This window comes from Hippoglossus stenolepis, chromosome 11 (genome assembly GCF_022539355.2).
Source record: "Hippoglossus stenolepis isolate QCI-W04-F060 chromosome 11, HSTE1.2, whole genome shotgun sequence".
Taxonomy (NCBI): Eukaryota; Metazoa; Chordata; class Actinopteri; order Pleuronectiformes; family Pleuronectidae; genus Hippoglossus; species Hippoglossus stenolepis.
Genome location: NC_061493.1, coordinates 591,209 through 611,443, shown reverse-complemented (window position 1 = coordinate 611,443; position 20,235 = coordinate 591,209). Strand labels below are relative to the sequence as shown.

Genomic DNA, 20,235 nt, shown 5'->3' with positions numbered 1-20,235 from the left:
GACTCACTAATAAAAAAACACCTAGACAACATTAGAAACCTTCTTGCTTAAAAGAATGCTGAAAAACTGGTGTATGCATTTGTTACCTGTAGAGTTGATGATTGTAATGTTTGCAGGATGTCCCAGTAAGTCTGTGAAAAGTGGTTTCAGGAGGTAGAGAGCCAGTGCCGGTGCTCCCACCATAATCAAGCACTGTGCGTATAGGTCACCAAGTGCCAGAGGGGGCACCACCGTTATGATCATCATCATAATAATCATTCATAATGATGAACTGGTGCTCGCCTGAGAGGCCTCAGAGACCCTTTGAATGAGGAGGCAGGCAATATGCCCAGGCCACAATGGCTGCGGTTGCAGTGCGGAAAGCCTGCACCTCGGTTCTTATGTGTTATAAAAATTATAAAACACATGAATGATTTCCCCATCTCTGATCAAACAGAAAATCATGATAATACAAACATTATGATGGGCTATTGTCAGGAAACCAGTGACTGGAGCATATTAGATTTGTATTAAATGAACATTCCATGGATCACAGTGGCACAGTGCCTCAAACTCTGCAAGCTGAGTCATCTGGCCCTAGAACATCATGTAGGCTGTGTGTTATACATGTTTGTTAATGAACACAGACACACACGGTTCTAAAGTGAGACATTATTCCCATGGAGAAGCTGCATGGTACACTGCCATTTATTATCTACATCAAAGCTTCCCAAGAAGCAGTATAACAGATGATTTGACAGAGCTGATGTGTGACAGACTATACGCGCGTGTGTGTGCGTGTGCGTGCGTGTATGTGTGTGCGTGTGTACGTATTTGTGTGTAAAGATAGATGGGAGGTTGTCACGTCACCTAATCACCCTCCCCCATTTCCCCGGTGACGCAAGCCACACAAACTACTTAAACGAGCCCATTGCCACACCGAGCACTTACAAGTCAGCCCGCAAGTTGTTTTTTCCTCTAACCGGTGAAACCCTGCACGAAGCGGTCCCGTGGAACCGCAGAGAGTCCGTCAGAGAGCAGAGAGGAGACTGCGCCGTGTCTGTGTGTGTGTGTGTGTGTGTGTGTGTGTGTTATTTTGCCGATTGGCTGAACCGTGTCCGCTCTGCCCAGCGCCTGCCACAAAGTGAGACGCGCGCACTTATATTGGCCGCACGAGCCAGAACCAGTCGCCTACCCTGCCAGGACCCCCGAGGGCGCGCAGAGGTAAGATTTAAAAACTTTTTCATTCTCAAACTGCAACTCCTAACAGCTTTCACTGGCGTCGTTCACACACAACGGAACCGGCTTGCTTTACATTCATATTTACACACATATTTACGTATATCTTATATCTTAATTGTCATCATCATTAGTTGCACTAGGAGGCTGGTAGTCGTATTATATGGAGGTTTAGTAGTAATAGTTATAGCGACAATATTAGTAGACTTGCTAAATAGATATATCTAGGTTATGACCTTTATATTATCTATCAGTCCGTTTCATATTTAGTTTTGAAATGTTACGTGTGAATTCTAAAATGTCTGAAGTCTGGCTAACTTTGAATTGAGCTGTAATATCTGCTGTCTCTCTCTGCCCTCAGTCCATGGCCGCCTCCGCACACAGCAGCTGCATGTGGATGTTAGTCGTGGGAGCGTGCGTCTCACTGGTAGTCGGAGCGGACTGTGGGAAGGAGTGTGCACTGTGCGTGTACCAGCTGCTTGGACAGCAGTCTGCTTTCTCTTCCATGGTAATCTCACTTTATTTGATTGTAACTACAAAGTTCATGTGTGGTCCCTACAGACTTGAAAAACTAATAATTAATATGAAATCATGTGGCCCGAGATATCCAGTTGTCGCAGCTATGGTAAAGCTGTACCATTCAGATAAATCTGAGTTAATGCGTTATATGTGTCATTTTATCAGCTGCAATATATCTAGGATAAGATCAAATAATGAAATAAGCCTTTATTAGTCCAACAATGTGGAATTTTGCAATGATCATTACCGTATTAAAGTGTATCATTATAATAAGAAAAATACATATGGTGTTATTTTGAAAATGCTTAGTGTTACATTCTAGTGGTTTATTTTCCTTTTCTTTCCTGCCATTTTCTATGCCCCTGTTACTTTCTGTTTGTCATTATATTCATTTCAATGCTTTCTGCTCACTTTCTCTCCCAATCTGTTTCTCTTAATTTCCTTTTCATTCTTTTCTATCTCCTATTCCTGTATTCTTTACCTCCTTTCCTTACATCACCATACCCTCAGTCTTTACATCACAGTCAATGTGTAAATATTCTATTGATTAAAAATCAAACCTAATATTTACATTTCAGTGTTTTATCAAAATGTGTTTTGTGTGCATCACGAATATTTACATTTTGCTGATTTTACATAGCCTACTGGTGTTTGTTCTCCTTTTTAAATCTGGAATATCAGTATCTATGCTTAATTCAAATTCATTAAATGAACTGATAAAAAAAAATGTTTCTATGCTTTCCTTGTTGGAAATATTATAGTAGATTAACAAATGCTCAACTACAAATGTTGTTCCTATAATCTATTTTTTTTTTTTTTTAATTCAATTAATTTAAATTATATTATTAATCAACTCAATTAATGCACTTTATTCACACAATAAATTACTTATATAAAAGGGATTCTTCTCAATTAAATATTTTCTTGAGGTTTGGTATATATGAAAAACTGTCCATGTTTTGGCTTTGCTGTCTTTCTCCTTATTACACAATCATTATTGTTGCATACCTCCCATTATGGCCACCAGAGGTAGCTGCTGGCCATCACCCTCCCAGCCCCTGAGGTGCCAATATGTCCTCAATTCAATTTTCCTGTTCATTAATTCTGTCTTCATAAGCCAGTGGCGCTGAAAGCTCAGCAAGATTCCTTTCTCTGTGCCATCAAACAGGAACTTCTGATGGTTGAATTAAGTGAAATCCAATGACACATATGAGGTTAGGAGCAGGTGAACCCAGCAGTAAGCGGCCCCCAAGGCCCAGCAGACACGTTTAGTCTGATTATACTCGTGCCACTGGGCTTATATGGATGCGCATGGTTAAAGGATGACTGGGATAAGTGGGTTGTGGGGTGGGGGACATGCAGCTTTTATAGGCGAAGCTGGTATTAGATATGACAGTGGGCGAGGAGCAGGCTGGGACAGATGGTTTTAAAAGAGAAATTGTGTGTTTTCTAAGTTGTTCAGGGAATAATTGAGGTATTTTGTAAACAAATTTGGCTTTTGTGTTCTCCCAAACCATCTGTTGACAGTTGACTGTAATCTCTCTCTCTCGTTTACTGTTTTCTGTCTTTAGAAAGACTTTGGTCTTTGTGTGTTGTTCTCTATCTGAACACAATCGTGGCTGCAATTCACACAAGATGGATGTCATAGATTTTCTCTCTGTTTCTGTCTTAAATTTCAGGAGTTCATCAGACCCTATCATCATGGTTTAATATCGCTAAAATGAAAGGAGATATGTATTGCAGCCACAAATGGCTCTCCACCACAATATATTTGCATTTGTCCAGAGCCAAGAGTTGTTTTATTTTTCCATGATCTATTTGACAGATCTAAATCCATTAAAGCTTGGAAAGTGTAAACTAATTTATTGCAGCCTAAAATGCTTTTAGTTGTTATGTTCTCAGTTATTTAATATCTCAGATATTGAAATTATCAAGTGTAGAGTTTCAGATTGAAATGATTTCTCAAAATATATTCACAATCACAATATTATAAAGCTCAGTAGTGACACATTTTAAAACACTAAGAGATCGATTATTATTTCAGTTGTGAGTCATAGTTTTTTATTTTCTCAAAAGTAACTCTTTAATACTTTCAGAAGTTTTACCTTTGTCAATTAGGACAACTTGTTTCATTTTTAATGTCTTAAAGTGTCAATCATTTTATGAGAGTTTATTTTCAGAAGGCTATAAGATCTACATCAATCTTATATTCATTAATTTTACCAGGACTTGGTATAAGTGAGAAAGACAGCAGCAGCCAACACTTCCTGACTTTTTGTAAAGATTCTAATAACTGGATTGTACACTATGATGCCACTTAGTTGTTCTTAATTAGAGTCTTAATCAATCAATCAATCAAATTGTATTTGTATTGCACATATTTACAAATCACAATTTGTCTCATAAGGCTTTAACAAGGTGTGACATCCTGTGCCATTAAGCCTCTTTGCCTGGTTAATGCCTACGTTTTAAACTCCACTCCCTCAGTTCTAATACATGATGTGGTCACTGATGTTGGTAGCTTTTGTACCACACAGAGACTATGGTAATCATTAATCATATCCTCAACATTGTTTGTGTCAAATAATCATTTGACATGAAATTCATCATTCAGGGCTGCCAATTTCAGCAACATACATGAACACTGAGCTGATTACTTAAATCACCACTCTATTCACACAGTATTGTCGGACAGTGGAGCTCCCCTTACTAGTGACTGAAAATGTTGTTGTCATTACAGACATGACATAAAGCTATGTTTACAAGAATACAATAAATATGCTGCAAAGTGGGGATTGTTGAGTTATTAACCTGTGCTTGTTTAACTTAACCTTACATCCTAATTGTGCTAGAAGAGATGTGTTTGCTCAGCTTGAATTTCTTAAACTAAAAGCAAATCATTGCAAGTCATTATGATGATTAGAATCATCAAGGTGATTCAGAATGTCTACCACTATGTTTATTAAATCTATAAAGTTTAAGAGTTTCACACAGAAAATTAAAGGATTCTCACCCTGATAAAACCACTGATTCAGGGGCAATGTAAGCTTGAAAGTGCATGTGTAAAATCAGCATCATGCGATTGGTTGTAGTATTGATACAGTGTATTGATAAGACTGTATATAAAAGTCATAATACAGTCAATTTTTTTTCAGACATGCTCCCTTGAGTGCAATGGTGGGTTGGACAGCCAGAAGCTCCGCTTGTGCCGGGACTTCCTATTGGAGGAGGAAAACCACATTCCTCTGGATGCCGACCCACGTCAACAGCGGGAGCAGGAAGCAGCCGGTGCCATGATGGATGACACTGAGGATGCAACATCTCCAGAACATCAGCTGGCCAAGAAGTATGGGGGCTTCATGAAACGCTATGGAGGTTTCATGTCTCGCCGGTCCTCTTCGCCAGAGGGGGCACTCGAGGATGCTGGTAACCAGGATGAGGAAGCAAATATTCGCCTAGGGATCCTTAAGGTCCTTAATGCAGCAGTCGAGCACGGCAGTGAGGGGGATGGTCAGGGCGTTGAGGCAATGAAGAGGTATGGAGGCTTCATGCGGCGGGCTGCAGGAGGGGTAGTGCAGAGTGACCTGCTGGAGGCAGTGTTAGGCCGTGGGCTCAAGAAGCGCTATGGAGGTTTCATGAGGCGCGTGGGCAGGCCCGAGTGGTTGGTGGACAGCAGCAAGAGTGGGGGGGTGTTGAAACGGGCCTGGGAGAATGGCAGTGAGCTACAGAAGAGGTACGGGGGTTTCATGGACTAGGATATCACAGTTGTGGCCCTTCAGTCCCTCAATCCCTCCAATCACTCTTCGTCAACCAATCACCTTGTAGTCTGGACTTGTTGGTGTCTGAATCAACTCCCCACTCTCTCTGCTTACTACATTGCATCATCTGGCTTTGTATAACGTGTTGCTGCCTGTTTCATTGGATCAGTTGGTCCTGTATTGATAAAAAAGATAAACAAATATTGTTCAGTACACAAACATTTTTTGGTCTGTTTTTGGTTTCATCAATGATATTATTTATTAAAAGAATCTGTTGATCGAGGTTTGTTGGTTGAGTGTATGATTTTTAACATTTTTGTGTATATGTCTGCAAGTCTCCCACTCCTTAAAACCTAAGTCAAAGGCTCTTCAAACATTAAAATATGCAAATATTTGCTGTACGTACGTATGAATCTATCACCACAGCTTACTGATCTGCCATCTGACAAAGTATGCTGTTACCATTTGTCACTCAAAAAGTATGCAAAAAGCACAGCTAGACCTTGTGGGTTTGACCTAAGCCTGCAGTACTCATGTCTATGCAAACAAAGGTCTAGCCTCCCTCAAAGTAAAAATAGAAGAGTTCAACCAATAATAGCATCGTAAATGTTCCCCTTGCCTTAACCCAAATACGTAAAACGGCAAAGATTATTTAAAGCATAATGTTAATACAAGTTCACCCAACTGTAGATCTTTATTTTTGACTCTCTCTCATTTTTCACCTTAATTCTATCCCTCTCATTCCTCCTCTTCACTCTGGCAGGCTTTTTCTTCAATAGAGGACAGTTAATCATTATTATTAGGGCCTGAGCACTGACAGTGCGAAGGTCATATTGAAATTGGTCCGGTTTTTCTTATTATTATTTGCTGCCAAATGAATTGGCTTTTTGAGGGCGTACACATGCTTGAAAACTCAAAGTTTTGAAAAACTCAACAGGAAGTCGGCCATTTTGGATTGAGTGGCCATTTTGGCAATTTACACGTTGTGTATTTTAACGAACTCCTCCTAGAGCTTTCATCGGATCAAATTCAGTGAATGTCATCCTAACAAGATGGAGGTTAAACTACCTTGATTTTTGAGTTTTCGTCACACAGTGTGACCGTGGCTTGGCTTAAAATATTGATTACTCGCAATGCAAACACGAGGTTGTTGTATTTTGGACATAAATGGTCCAATCTACTCCAAACTGGACATCTGCACAAAGATCATGACTTAAAATCACAGCGCCCCCTGCTGGCAACAGGAAATGTCTTGTTTTTTGCACGTCTTACACTTTGATGCATTCCTCCTCGTCCATTGACCTCAACCATGTCAAAGTTTGTCAGAAGGGCCTCAAAACATTAATGATGAAGTCATATGGAAACAGTGAGTTTTCGTGGTGTCAAATTTCAACAAGTTGCCATGACACACGAAATTGATGTAACTTCAGTGTACTGTGTTCAATCTCCCTAAAACTGCATTTGTGTAACAACAGCCCCCGCCCCCCAAAGACATTCATTCATTCATTGTTTTAAGAAATGGGCATGAATAGCTGAATTACGCCCTAAAAAAAGTGCAGCCCCGGCACCACGATTGACCGACATGTACAAAAATTGGTAGGGACGTGTGTTTTTCTGGATCGATATGCTTGACCAAACAGGTCGGCCATTATGAATTAAGTTGCCATTTTTTAACATTAACACATTTTTTTCTCTTCTCTAATTCTCATAAATCCACTGTAACAACATTGCCTAGTTAACAAGTCATTAGTGTTATGGCAGTTTTCTGGAAGCTGGTGAAAGGAAAACTCAGGCAGCAGCTGATGTCTTGTGTAGAAGATGTTAATGTAGACTTGGTGCATCAAGGAGACCAGAAGGTGGAACAATATAACAACGCTAACAGAGTAACAGCAATTGTCACCCCAAAGTCTGAAGATGTCTCCCAAAGCATCCCCATATATATCCCTCTACTTGCGTCACCCATTCCAACAGCACATCGATGAATGGCGATAAGTTATTTCAAACCATTTTAAACCACTGATATTTCTACAATATTTGAGCATAATCTTACAAGTTCACCTTTTCAAAGAGCAATGAAATCATTCATAATGTCTTAATTATCGAGGAATTAAAGGAACAGAAACATACTTATTAGACTAAAATGTCACTGTCTGATTACTAGAAATCAGACTTGTAACAGAAATAATGGAAAACATTAGGGATTTGACTCAGGTAAAAACAAACATGGATGGCCCCACCTACAGGTGGTGAAGTCCTACTATCTCCATCGTCTTCTCAGATTCATTTAATTTACCTTTACCTATGAAACTTCCAATCAGTGTCAGACTTTGGGTCGGGTATCTCATCAGCCACATTATATGCTTGGAGGTCTGAAATCAGCCTTATTAAAAGAATGGGGTTAAATATTGGAGAATGCATCAAAATCAACATATTTTAACAGATCCAGTCAAAGGTGTTTCTCTTTGCTCATAGGGAACTCAGAGGTGCATGGTTTTAGTTAAGTCTGCTTTGTTCATCTCATCCCCTCCAAACCACGTCAGTGTGATTGTCATCAGTTATTCTGCTCAGCAGTTCATTTAGTTCTTTTATTGTATTTGTGTGCACTTTAAAGAGTGTTTATTGTGTTACCAGAACAAGTTCCTCCTCTCGAGACCACTCAATAGTAGGAGGATGAAGAACAACTCCCTTTTTTCCTCTACATCACCTCTTCGTGGGCGCCTCGTTGGAAGGACTGGCATGTATCTTGAAGCATGGATCCATTCTGCTTTACCCTAGACCCTAAGGGCTGTTGTGGGTGTTAACAGCACCTGGAACGGGCTTTTCCACCTATGAGAGAGACACTTTTCAAGATTTGATTAGTACATAATCTCCTACATGAAAAGGATGAATAAGTTCATTTTAAGATTTTGGCTGTCTGCTTAGCATCTGCAAATGAAACAAGGTCTGGTTTAGGTTGTTTAGATAGTTAGTTAGTTTTATTAACATACTCTCACATATACCCATCAGTCCAAAGCAGAGTAGTTTTATGGGGTGTCAACGGTGGGCTTGCTCTAGGTGTGCTTTGAATGGAATAAAGCACAACAGGCAGTGTGTGTGGCCACTTCAAACTAGTGGTCACCATCGTTTCGGTCAGCGTTTCTTTTATTGTGGATTTCATTCTCTCAACCTGATCTGAGCTATTTACAGTTAACAGCATCCACTTAAAGGCACTTACCAACAATTTTTTGTTTCCTGTTTCCTAGTTGGGAAAGCATCAACCGACTTAAAAAACGGGTCTACAATTACAAGCAGGTATTTGTAGCTCTCATAGCTTCGCATATGTACAAAATCTATTTCCTTATTTATAAAAGGACATGATTAATGTAACAAATTATTAGTTTCACCGTGCTGTACTTTCTCCTAGTTTGCTGAAAGGTAATGCATCCCCCCATTAAAGATTGCGAAACGTGTGTGATGTCTGGTGCAAACCATTATTATTTCATTGATCCCCCCCTTTTCCCACCTGTGATGGGTCGTGCCTGACAGTGGGCAACGGGAACAAAAGGGATCACGGACAGACTGGACAACCTCTTATCTTTATAATTTACTTAAATCAAAACCAAAGGCATATCTAGAATCAGTATAAATAGTTGCATCTCTCTTCTTTTCCAGAATGCAAGTTCTTGTAAGGGCGTTTATACCGCAGAATTACCAGAAGGTAACGCTCGTGCTTCAAATACTTTTCAATGAGTTATTACAGCGTAGCAATATTTATTTATTCATTTGTCAGACGGTCTGCTTACTGACCCGTACAGAATCAAATCAGAATTTGGTATTGGTGTCTGCAACAAGTCTGGTCTCTGGTTAAATAACCACAACACAGTCATGTTCATCAACTTCATCCATCATAGGAAGAAGATTGTCTGGGTTTAGAAGTGGTAAGCGCTTTAATCTTAGGTGCGGACTTGAGAATGATCACCTAATAGCCAGATTGGCAAGCTGCTGTCGTGCTGAGTAGCAGAAATGTTCAAGATATGCAAAACTGAATGGGGAACATGAAGCACATAATCATGATCCAAAACAATGGGTGGAATTTGTTTTCTTTTTCTTATTTATCATCACTGTCCATCTCCGCACGTTTCCCAAACATGTAACCGCTTGCGAGCAGATCTGTAGCTTAGCCAGGGATGCTCTGTGACCACATTCAGGAAGTCTCTGCAACAGCAAAATAGAGTAAGAGCGACAAGTGTCCTTCGACAGGGAGAATTTCAACAGGTCATCAGCATTCGGCAGGAGTGTGCTGCCACCAGGCAAGCGCAGGTCATCAGAACAAATACAAGTACGGGCTGTCTGGGTGGAATTAAGAGAAATCTGTGCTCAAATCGACAACTGTATAATACTTTGAATCCGGCAGCAATGAAGCCAAAATCAAATTGGTATCTGAACAATGGATATCATTTCTAGTTTGCAAATCCTGAACAAATCTCCACTCATCAGTCTGGTTTGGTTTTTGGATTCAGCAAGATGGGAGTATTGAAAGGACTGTTGGTTTCTACCAACACACCTCAGTCCAGCAGATATTGAATCATGCCTGTTATCACTCCGTGAGGCAAGAGATACTATCTAATTGCAGGTGGCTTAGCATTAGCTTTAACGTTTGTGAGGTGGTCCCACATGAATATATCTGAGGGCGGTCCATATGTAATTTGATGGGGTGGCTGTTGTAGCATAAAAAGCTGTGAGGCGAGAAAATTCAACATTAAGATGCACTGTGTAGGGATCTTAGCTAAAAGACTAGCAGAAGCTTCATACAGCTTCTCTCTTTGGCTAGCATGTAGCCACTATCTCTTCAATGTGTTTTAACACATGTCACAACCAAAGCAACATGTGGATGTGTGTCACTTACTCTGTACAATTTAATCTGAAGGTTGAATTGGCAAGGTGCAACATTGTGGACCAACAGAATTTGTGTTTTGTATCCAAACACGCATTAGCTTATTGTATTTATCTGTAGAAATAAATGCTCCTGTGCAGGAGACATCTCTCATTGCAAAGATCAATGCACCCAAGCTGGTAATGTTATTGTTAAGCAGATGGAACAGTAAACTAAACTTTAAAGCGTAAAGAGATAAAAGGTCAAATTTTTAATTCTCCAATTTAAATAGTGTTGATACTCAATTTTCTGCAAGTTAGGTAAGATAAACAGCACAGTGAAACCACAAGTTTTAAAAAGATTAGATATAATTGTTTTATTTTAAATGATGTGTAAAGTTTAAACCAAACTTTAAACTGGCTTTTAGTGTACTTTTTGTAACTACAGTTTTTGGCAAGCAAATTGCCTTTTTTCTTACTTTTTTTGTTTCCCATCTCATTGACAACATCTTCTAGTTTCATTCTAAAAAGTCAACATTTTAGAAAACCAACAACATCTCAGTTAAAAATGTTCATTCAATTACTCCTCTCATCTCTGACATGATGTCAACATCTGATGATTATTATTTAAACCATAAAGTGTCTGCATTAGTTAGAAGAAATCTACATCTAATCTCCGCTTTATTACCACCCACTGGAAGTGGTTCGCTTCTTCTCATTTTATCAGTTTCATCCAGAACACAGTGAGAGTAACTTCTTAGTTAATGGCTTTAAACCTTTCATACAATATAACATGAGGCACAGCAACCTCCAGAGAGTGCTTGTTCATCTGCGTTACTTTAAATATATCTGATTTTTTTTTTTTTATTTCTGTCATAATGTGTGTTTTACATTATGCTGATTTTGTACAGCATTGATTATTATTCTCTATTTTCATCATATGTCCCAAATAGAAGAGAGTTCAGAGACTGTCTGTCTCTCCTTGCTCTCCTTTGGATCTGAACTCGAGGTCATCTATCTTTATTTTTGCAGTATAGTGTTTTGATACAATTGAATTTAACTTAACTATCTGAGTGATAGAGTAGTTGAGCACAGTTGCTCTACAGTATTTCCATTTTTATTAATTTATTTTCATTCTACTACATTTATTTTACAGCGCTTGTGCTGTTAAGATCAAGATAAAGATTTCACACAATGAATATACCTACACTTAGGCTTTGTTGATGCTTATGTACTTTTACTAATTTAAAGGATCTAAATACTTAATTCAACGCTTCATAGCATATTTCATTAATTTCCTCAAGCATATCACACATTATCTATTGTATCTGTAAACCTTGATGGATTTTGTCATTTGGTCAAGAGACCTCTGTCTCAGAGAAACTTATCACTTCAACTATCAGTAATGAATTCCTCAAAAAACAGGAATGTCAGCACAGACACATACACATCAAACTTTAACTCCTTTAACTCCTATTTAGTGCATTAATCGTGTAGATATTTGTAAAAACCATTGCACATTTAATCATCATGTTTTCTTTTGAAACATTCGAACATCAATTCATCAGCATTTATCAGGAACATTTATCACTGATATTTGTGTTTATCAGAGCATAAGGCTTCATCTGCTCTAGTTTATTTAATCCCCTCTGATTTTGATCAGTCATAACTTTTAACTTTCCGGGACAAATGACCCAACAACTGTCAATTCACCATCAGTCCACTCACACATGAGCGCAGTTAAAGACACAACATTCTCTAAGTCTATCCTTTTGTCTGCCTATGACTCCAGCTGTCATTCTGGAGAAAAAATTGCTTCAGACCAGGCACCTTGTTTTGCCTGTTTATCACCGGTGGACTGATTTAATTCACTTGACACTTTTGCTTTGCTTTCAGATTTGCCTTATTATATTTTTAAAAACAAATTGTTCACAGTTTAATTGTTTTTTAACCTCGGCTGTGGACTGATTGTTTCCCTTGTTTGCATTTTCACATCAATAAAATACATTCACTTATACATTCATTAAACCCTGCTGCAGCATCAGAGCTTCCACAATTACATTTTGCTGCCATCAGGGGTGGCAAACTTCAAAGGATTTTGAACGAAAACTCAAAAGTGTGTACACACTCTTTAAACTATCAGCGCCTTGACTCCAGGATCAGAAATCCGAACGGATCCTCCTTTTTTCCCAAAGGACACAGAGTAGATAATCCCTGTTATTGATTAAAACAGAATAGGCCTCATCGCACTACTTCAAAAACATCTTTTCTATAGTATGAACCTCAGGTGGGCCCCTCTGTGTCGAGTGCAGCCCGAAGCTGACCCAGAAAACAACGCTTCCTTTTGGGGGCTGTGGGGTTCAACTAGCACACCACATACTTGTTTGTGGTGTGCCTCAATCCCTGCCACAATTTCTATCCACAGAAGTACAAACAGCATTTCTTGTGGTGCTCAAGGGCCATCTGTGTCAAGTAGTATTTTATTATTGTGTTATTGTGTTGTTGTGGCCTTCTAATCTGTGAAAGCACAAAAAATATCTACTAGCCAATTACTTTAGTCCGAATCGTTCAATTGGAAGTTTTAACCATATTATAAATGTAAATATTGGCTGACCACATTTCTATGTAGCCGTCCAGATTTGGGTTGTTAAGAAGACTGTCACTACTCTAAATGAATGGGGTTATATTAAATTTTACTATGTACATTATAGAAAAACTAACAAACACAATTAATAGCACAACACAACTCCTTGGATTAGTAGGATATATTAAAGATAAAAGTGTAACATTTTTACATGAATCTTGGGTTAGCTGCCCTTTTAACCAAAGTATGAGATACATCATTCATAAGCCATACTAGGATCTTCCTATCCTCTACAAAGACTGCAAAGGAGACATGTATTGGTACTAATAGAAAAAACAAGTACTGTAAGTAACATATACATTTTAAATGAACATAAATGTCCACTATCTTAAATACCTTTCTCTACACATGCTAGCAAGGATCTTTAGGAACTGTGGTGTGAATCTCAAAAAGCAGAATAGGACGTGGAACCCTCTGATGGAGATAGAACAGTTTGAATATTAGCTCATATTAGCAACTGTCCGTACCGTACCTCATTACAGTAATCATTAACTCGTCCTTCAGCTCTGATTCAGATTTACACTTGATTTACACTTAAATTGGCTGCTGTCACCCCCATCCTCAAAAAACCTGGACTTGACCCTGACACCATGAGCAATTTCCGGCCTATCTCCAATCTTCCCTTTCTATCAAAAATACTGGAACGTGTTATTGCCTCACAACTCAAAGCCCACCTCATCTCCAACGATCTGTTCGAGCCCATTCAATCCGGTTTCCACTCACAGCACAGCACAGACACAGCCCTTCTGAGAGTCACTAACGACCTCAGTTCATCAGTATCAACATCTGCACCTCCTCCACTGCTCCTCTGTCACAAGGGGTCCCCCAGGGTTCATTGCTTTGTGCTCTCCTGTTCATCCTCTACTTGCTCCCTCTAGGTAATATCATACGTCAACATGGTCTCCACTTCCACTGCTACGCCGATGATGTCCAGCTCTACATCTCCACTAAATCCATTACCACTGCTACTCATTCCTGGGGATCTCCTCCCAGACCTGGATCAGGGCATCAGTGAGCTCCTGGACAGTCTGTGGCGGTACTTGGCGGCGTCGGATGCACCGATACATAACGTCCCATAGGTGCTCAATTGGATTTAGGTCAGAGGCATGTGAGGGCAAGCCAATGGCATCAATGACTTTTTCATCCAGGAACTGCCTACACACTCTGGCCACATGAGGCCAGGCATTGTCCTGCACCAGGAGGAACTCAGAGCCCACTGCACCATTGGTCAGATACATGCACACCAGTAGCCTGCTTGGGGCCATTTTCACAAAAAGTGTCCTACAGGTTCTACAGAAAAACTGGTAGGAAGACGAGGAACAAGGTGACAGGATGACAAGACGAACTGACAAAGAAAAAAGGGAAGCACAGAGACTTAAATACACAAGGGAGGCAGGGATGATTTAGCTCAGGTGAAACACATGCTGGTGCAGCCAATCACAGGGGTAGGAAACAGGACAAAGACAGGAAGTTAAGTCAGAGACACACAAGGAGCAAAATATAAAAATAACAGAACTCAGAAGAACAAACCAAATCCAAACACAAGGAGAATGTTGATAATCAGAAAATAGTCTCTCCACATTATGAGCTGTTAAGACTGTAATCCGTGGCATACAATAACACTGTACTTAAACTTGTTCTCATACATAAACCTTTATATATATTACAGTATTACTCATTAAGACACTGTGACCTATGCCTTAGAAAGAAATCAAGAAGCTGCCCCAGGGTCTGAAGGGCAGATAGGAAAGGCGTTGTCTTGTCTGATGAATACGCATGCTTACGCACACAGAACATACAGCTGATAAAGCAGGAACACAATGTTTCTCACTCCAATGAACAACAACACCGTATCTGCAAAACTACTGAAGACCCACAAGGCTTCAGCCGGGTCAATGCTTGTTTGTAAAACACAAAACCAAACACTGTCAGAATGTGAAGATTTGCCCAGCTACTGTCAAAGGAGGGGCGAACCTGGGAGCGGCTCCTCATCATTGGCGGATTCCAGTGCCAAGAGGCTGGGACCAGCCTGTGCACCAGCAAGGGAGAGCCAGCGCTAAGCCACGGTGACTCCCCCTCATTATTGACAAATGAAGTTCTACCTACTATTATAAGTATTGCACCTGTCGTCCGTTCGGGGCGACTCTTGACTACCCCGTGCTACTGATTTGGCCGAGGCTGTGCATTGAGTGCCCATAGCTATGCTGTACCTTTTCATTGCTTCTAAATAAATACTTGTTGAACCAAACCGAGACCGGCTCTTCTCATATCTCGGGACAAAAGAACACGACAGAGCTCAGAGTTCAGTCAGGGAATATTCAGTAGACAGGAGTTTGTCCCTGACAGGATCAGGTTCAGTGTGGAATGGCAGGATGGTGCGGGTTGTGTTGAATCCCCTATGGCAGGGGTGTCAAACTCAATCACAGAGAGGGCCAAAATTAAAAACTGGGACTAGGTCGAGGGCCAAAATTAAAAACTGGGACTAGGTCGAGGGCCAAAATTAAAAACTGGGACTAGGTCGAGGGCCAAACAGGGTCAATATTTATTAAACAGGATGGACAGAATATTAGATAAAGTGCCAAAAGAAAAAATTAGGTAGGCTACATCCTTCTTTTATGGTCATGTGCCAGAGCCAGATGTTTGGCATCTTCTCTTGGCTGCCAGTTCATTAATGTTTGGGGTTAGGCTCTGTGCTGTGGAAACCCTACAGATGGAGTGAAGGTGTGCATCAGTGAGATAACTCCTGTGTGGGTTTTTGTTTATCTTCATCACAGAGAAAAGCTGCTCACACAGGTATGCAGTGTTGTGCCAGTTCACACTTAAAATAAACTAGTTCACGTTTATAGTAAATTTCTTCAAATTTTGAACGAAGGGCACAGTTCCAAAAATGAACAGGTTCACATTCATTTGTTCCATTTTTATTGGGATGATTTAGATGACAAACTTACTATCATGTGTTTAGTTATTAAAGTTATTTTTCATGATGTTTAAATGCAGCCTCATAAACTCTGGAGTGAATCAAACAAACACTAAGTTACTTCATGTACTGATCCGGTCCTGATAACTAGTGATGAGTGTTTATTTTAACAATATGTTTATTGAGTTTCATTTTTTCCAAGACATACAAAGGTATAGACATAACCTGGAAAGCAATTGTAACAAAAACCAAACAGCTGACAGCAATCACAACCACAGACAATAAAAATGTGCAAAAAACAATTGTAAAATTAAATAAATAAAATAAAAACATCACAAATTATATAGACATTATACAAACAAAATTACTTTCACTGTGGTCTGATCCCTTCTAAAAGGATATATTTGGGACATATTACAAATGGAGCATTGTTACAAGTCAATGTAGACATCTCTCTCACACATGAACAATAGTAAAATTATTCTAAATTCTCCTCAACCGCCAGTATTCCACCCATATCATTTTGCTCAACAAAGTCCAAGAACAGTCCCCAAACCTCTTTGAAAGTATCATGTTGTGGCAGTCGACCATGCCAGGGCACAACATCTCTCCGGAGGCCGGGCAGGTGGGCTACGCCGCACAGGCGCCCAGGCAACAGGAACAGGGCCTGCAGGCGTCCGGCCTCTCTGCCGCCGAGGGACCAGGAACAGGGGCTGCAGCTGTCGGCCTCACCGCAGACGAGGGACCAGGATGTCGTTACTGCTGATGTGAATAAAGATCTTACTCTATCTATGCTTACCCTTAGCGGGCAGTTTTGAATATGACTCTATATGGTCCGCTTTGGCCCCAGGAATACATTAAACTGTGGTTGCCGGTGTCACTAACTTCACATTTTGATCATGCTGACAGTCCTGCATTGAAATAGTCTCAAAGATGTACATATTCTTATTGTACAAAAATAAAAAGTTAAAAAAAGTGAACAGTAAATCTTCCTGATACACCTTGTCATCTGACGTGTGTTGATAAGAGTGTATCTTATAAATCAGTCAGCCAACTCTGAATTCATAACATCTGGAGGTTGAGCTGGAGATTAATTATCATCATTAAAAATGTATATTAATTCCTATCTTGCCATCACATCTTGGTCAGACAGATGATAATAAGCCACCAACCCCAACATGCCTTTATATTAACTATTCAATCAAAACATTGTTAAAGTTGAAACAAAGTGATTTAATGATAAGTACCCAGTCAAGAAGTAATTAATCTTGCGATTCAGTGTTTTTTCAGACTCATGCTCAGAACATCATGAAGTGAGTTCAGTCTATTCTCTGATATATCACTAAACCACGCAGAGAAAATCAGGGCTGAGGGTTATCAGGTGTCAAGACACATTTCCACCCTGACTCTGCTTTCATGGTAAAAACCTATTCTCAACATAAAAAGTAAAACTGTTAACTGCAGTCATGACCACCTAAGCAATATGCACACCACGTCTAACTCTAACAGTGTGAAGAGGTATGGTCGTAGTTCAGACCCAAAGAAGTGTTTGTAGTTTAAGACACACAGACATGGCATAAAATAATGCATTGATATCTAGTATTGGATCTAATGTATGTAATTCTGACTATACGGAATAATTGCAGATTTTTTTGTCAGGCTCAGACATATTTATCTTAATCTCATAATTGTGGTTGAAAAAAAGTAATTGTGCCACTTGACCTACATCCCAGACTATGCAAAGGGTTTTGATATGGGCCTATAGTTGTTGATTACTGATGTGTCTGGAGTGATGACAGCATTTTTTAAGGCCTGCGGGACAAACCTGACAGAAGAGATGTGTTGACAATTTTTTGAAGATCTGAAGTTCTCATTTAGAATTTGTTTTTGAAGATGTTGCTGTTCATGGACTATCAAGGCAGAAGGTTGTCCAATCCTCCAAGACTTTTTTTCTGTTGTGATGCATTACATTTCTGCATGCTGTTTTGGGTGTGGTATCAATGATGTTTGTAACTTTAGAATTCAAATGATCCACAAGCTCATTGACTGAGATACAAGAGGGCAGGCATGGAAGAGAAAGCCATAATATATATTGCAATGATGTTTTCATAAATTATATTGTTTTGTGATTGAGTCTTTGTGTGCACGGAGATAGTGTTCTCCAACAAAATACAGGAATAAACAGAGAGAGCAACAACAGTCACCACAACCTTAGAAATGTTTAGACCCTTGGAGATGATTAAGACCAGAGTGTGTGCTTCGTTGTGTTTGTGGGTCCCGTCACACGTTGAGTCAGTTCATATAGAACACTTTTTTTTTGGATTCCTCGTTCCAGGGGTTTGTCAACATGGATTTAAAAATCACCAACAACTAATGCACTGTCAATACAGAGTTTTGTGGTGTATGATCTAACAGTTAAAAAAATGAAAACCTTATTCAGAGAATAATTTGTTAATGGAACTTTGTTGCTCGTACCTGAGAAGTTGCCCAACTACTTTTAGAAGAAGAGTAAACAAAAGGAACTTAGTATAATTGCTACATGGTTTATTGTAGAACCAGTTATTATAATTAATCTCTTCAGAGTATGTCCTGAGGATTTTCCCGTCATCATCGATACCATCTGACATCAGAGGCCTTTCCAAAGTGAAGCAGTTCCAGCCATTGCATGCCTATTTGTTTTGCTGTTTTTTTTGTTATTAATGTTGAACATATCTTGTCCAAAATCGCACTTCACATTCAGATGGACAAAGATTTCTGGAATTAGTAGATGGCCTCATGCAGTGCCTGTTGTAAACATACCTGTTTGGAATGGTCCGTTTGCTTGTCTTTTGTAAATCCTCAGGAGCATGAATTTGCTTTATTATTATTCACGTGTGTGGCTTATATATAAGCCACACAAGTCACACAAGTCTGATAAGCAATCTACACAATCTCCAGATCCAAGTTCACAACTCAATTTAAAGCTCTGTAGTTTAGCTTGATATAAAGTATTGCTGCAATAAAACAAATGTGCTTTTACTTTGAAAAGAAATTGTTACACAAGAGCTGATTCTATGAATGTTGTTGCTTTAAGGGAGATCAGCTCCAATAATGTGTGTCTGTGTACCAGTTCGATATGGTGGAATAAAAACTTATCAAATTATCTAAATGATCTGGCGGTCTAGATATTATTTGATGCAGGCTGGCAGTTGCCGACCACCGTGTAGTGTATCCGAGGACAAAGAAGAGAACATCTTAAACTCTGTCTGCTGACTGTTAGCAAACTGACTGCTACAGAGCGCTGGTCACCTGTTCATTCCATTTGTATTAATATCAAATGTGTCCAAATCGCACCAAACTCAGCACTGCACTTCCTTGGACAATTTACAATCGACACAAGTGTGAAGCCGATAAGAGGAACAGTTTTGGGTGTATGTCTGTCTATCAACATATAGACAGACAGACATATGTTTGTGGAATTAGTAGATAAACAAAGTGTGGGGAAGTGAGATTTGATCACATTTGGCTACAGGAGACACAATTAGGATGCAATTAAATGTCAGGCATCACCACAAAAACTTTTTCTCTGTGTTTTTCTTTGTAGAACAGCTGATTCTCTGAATGTTGTTGCCATGAAGGAGATTAGCGCCAATGACACCTGTGAATGTCTGTGTCATTCCTATATGGTGAAATAAAAAACACATTATCAAAATAATTTGACAATGACCTGCAGATATAGACCCACTTTTGAACAACTGCTATAGTTTATCCCAGGAGGTGACAAAGACATGTTCCACCTAGTTCACTGATGAGGCACACTGCCCAGCCCCCACTTACTGCTACAGAGCGCTGGTCAACTGTTTATTCAAATTTTATAAATATTCAAATTTCAACACAAATTCAACACTACACTTCCACAGCCGAAGACTACATTCCATAAATATGGTAGGTATTTGTTCCACATACAGACAGACAGACAGATGTTTATGGAATTAGTAGGTATGGGCCCAATGCAAAAGCTTATACATGAAAATATAATATTGGATAGTTTTCTGCTCTAAATGTAAAAAGGTCAACGAGCGTGGAGCACTGAGAGCACATACCTCCACCTGTCACTCAAAATCTGTTGTGCGTGGGAGCGACCTTCACTAATGCCATAGATTGAATGAATTATGTGAAGAAAAAAAAATCCTGGATCTGCACATTATTCTGATCCCCTCCAAAATTTAATGGGTTCTTCTTTGGGCCATGTCCCACCCTTCCACAATGAAATCGGTTTAGTAGTATTTCCGTAATTAAGCCAACTAACAAACTGAGATAACATGTGTATTAAAGTAGCTTCACATCAC

General features: G+C 39.5%; 1 protein-coding gene across 1 annotated transcript; it reads left to right on the top strand.

The window, feature by feature from the left end:
- Positions 1-884: 884 nt before the first annotated feature.
- Positions 885-5,778, top strand: penka (proenkephalin a). Its single transcript, XM_035170662.2, has 3 exons — positions 885-1,203; positions 1,580-1,726; positions 4,893-5,778. Exons 2-3 carry the CDS (start codon positions 1,583-1,585, stop codon positions 5,490-5,492), a joined length of 744 nt encoding a protein of 247 aa, XP_035026553.1. The 5' UTR covers positions 885-1,203; positions 1,580-1,582; the 3' UTR covers positions 5,493-5,778.
- Positions 5,779-20,235: the final 14,457 nt, after the last annotated feature.

Bases quoted from the DNA above. Each gene is read 5' to 3' on its own strand.
- penka (XM_035170662.2), top strand. From the start codon at position 1,583: ATGGCCGCCTCCGCACACAGCAGCTGCATGTGGATGTTAGTCGTGGGA. The intron at 1,727-4,892 runs GTAATCTCACTT...ATTTTTTTTCAG, and splicing joins AGTCTGCTTTCTCTTCCATG to ACATGCTCCCTTGAGTGCAA.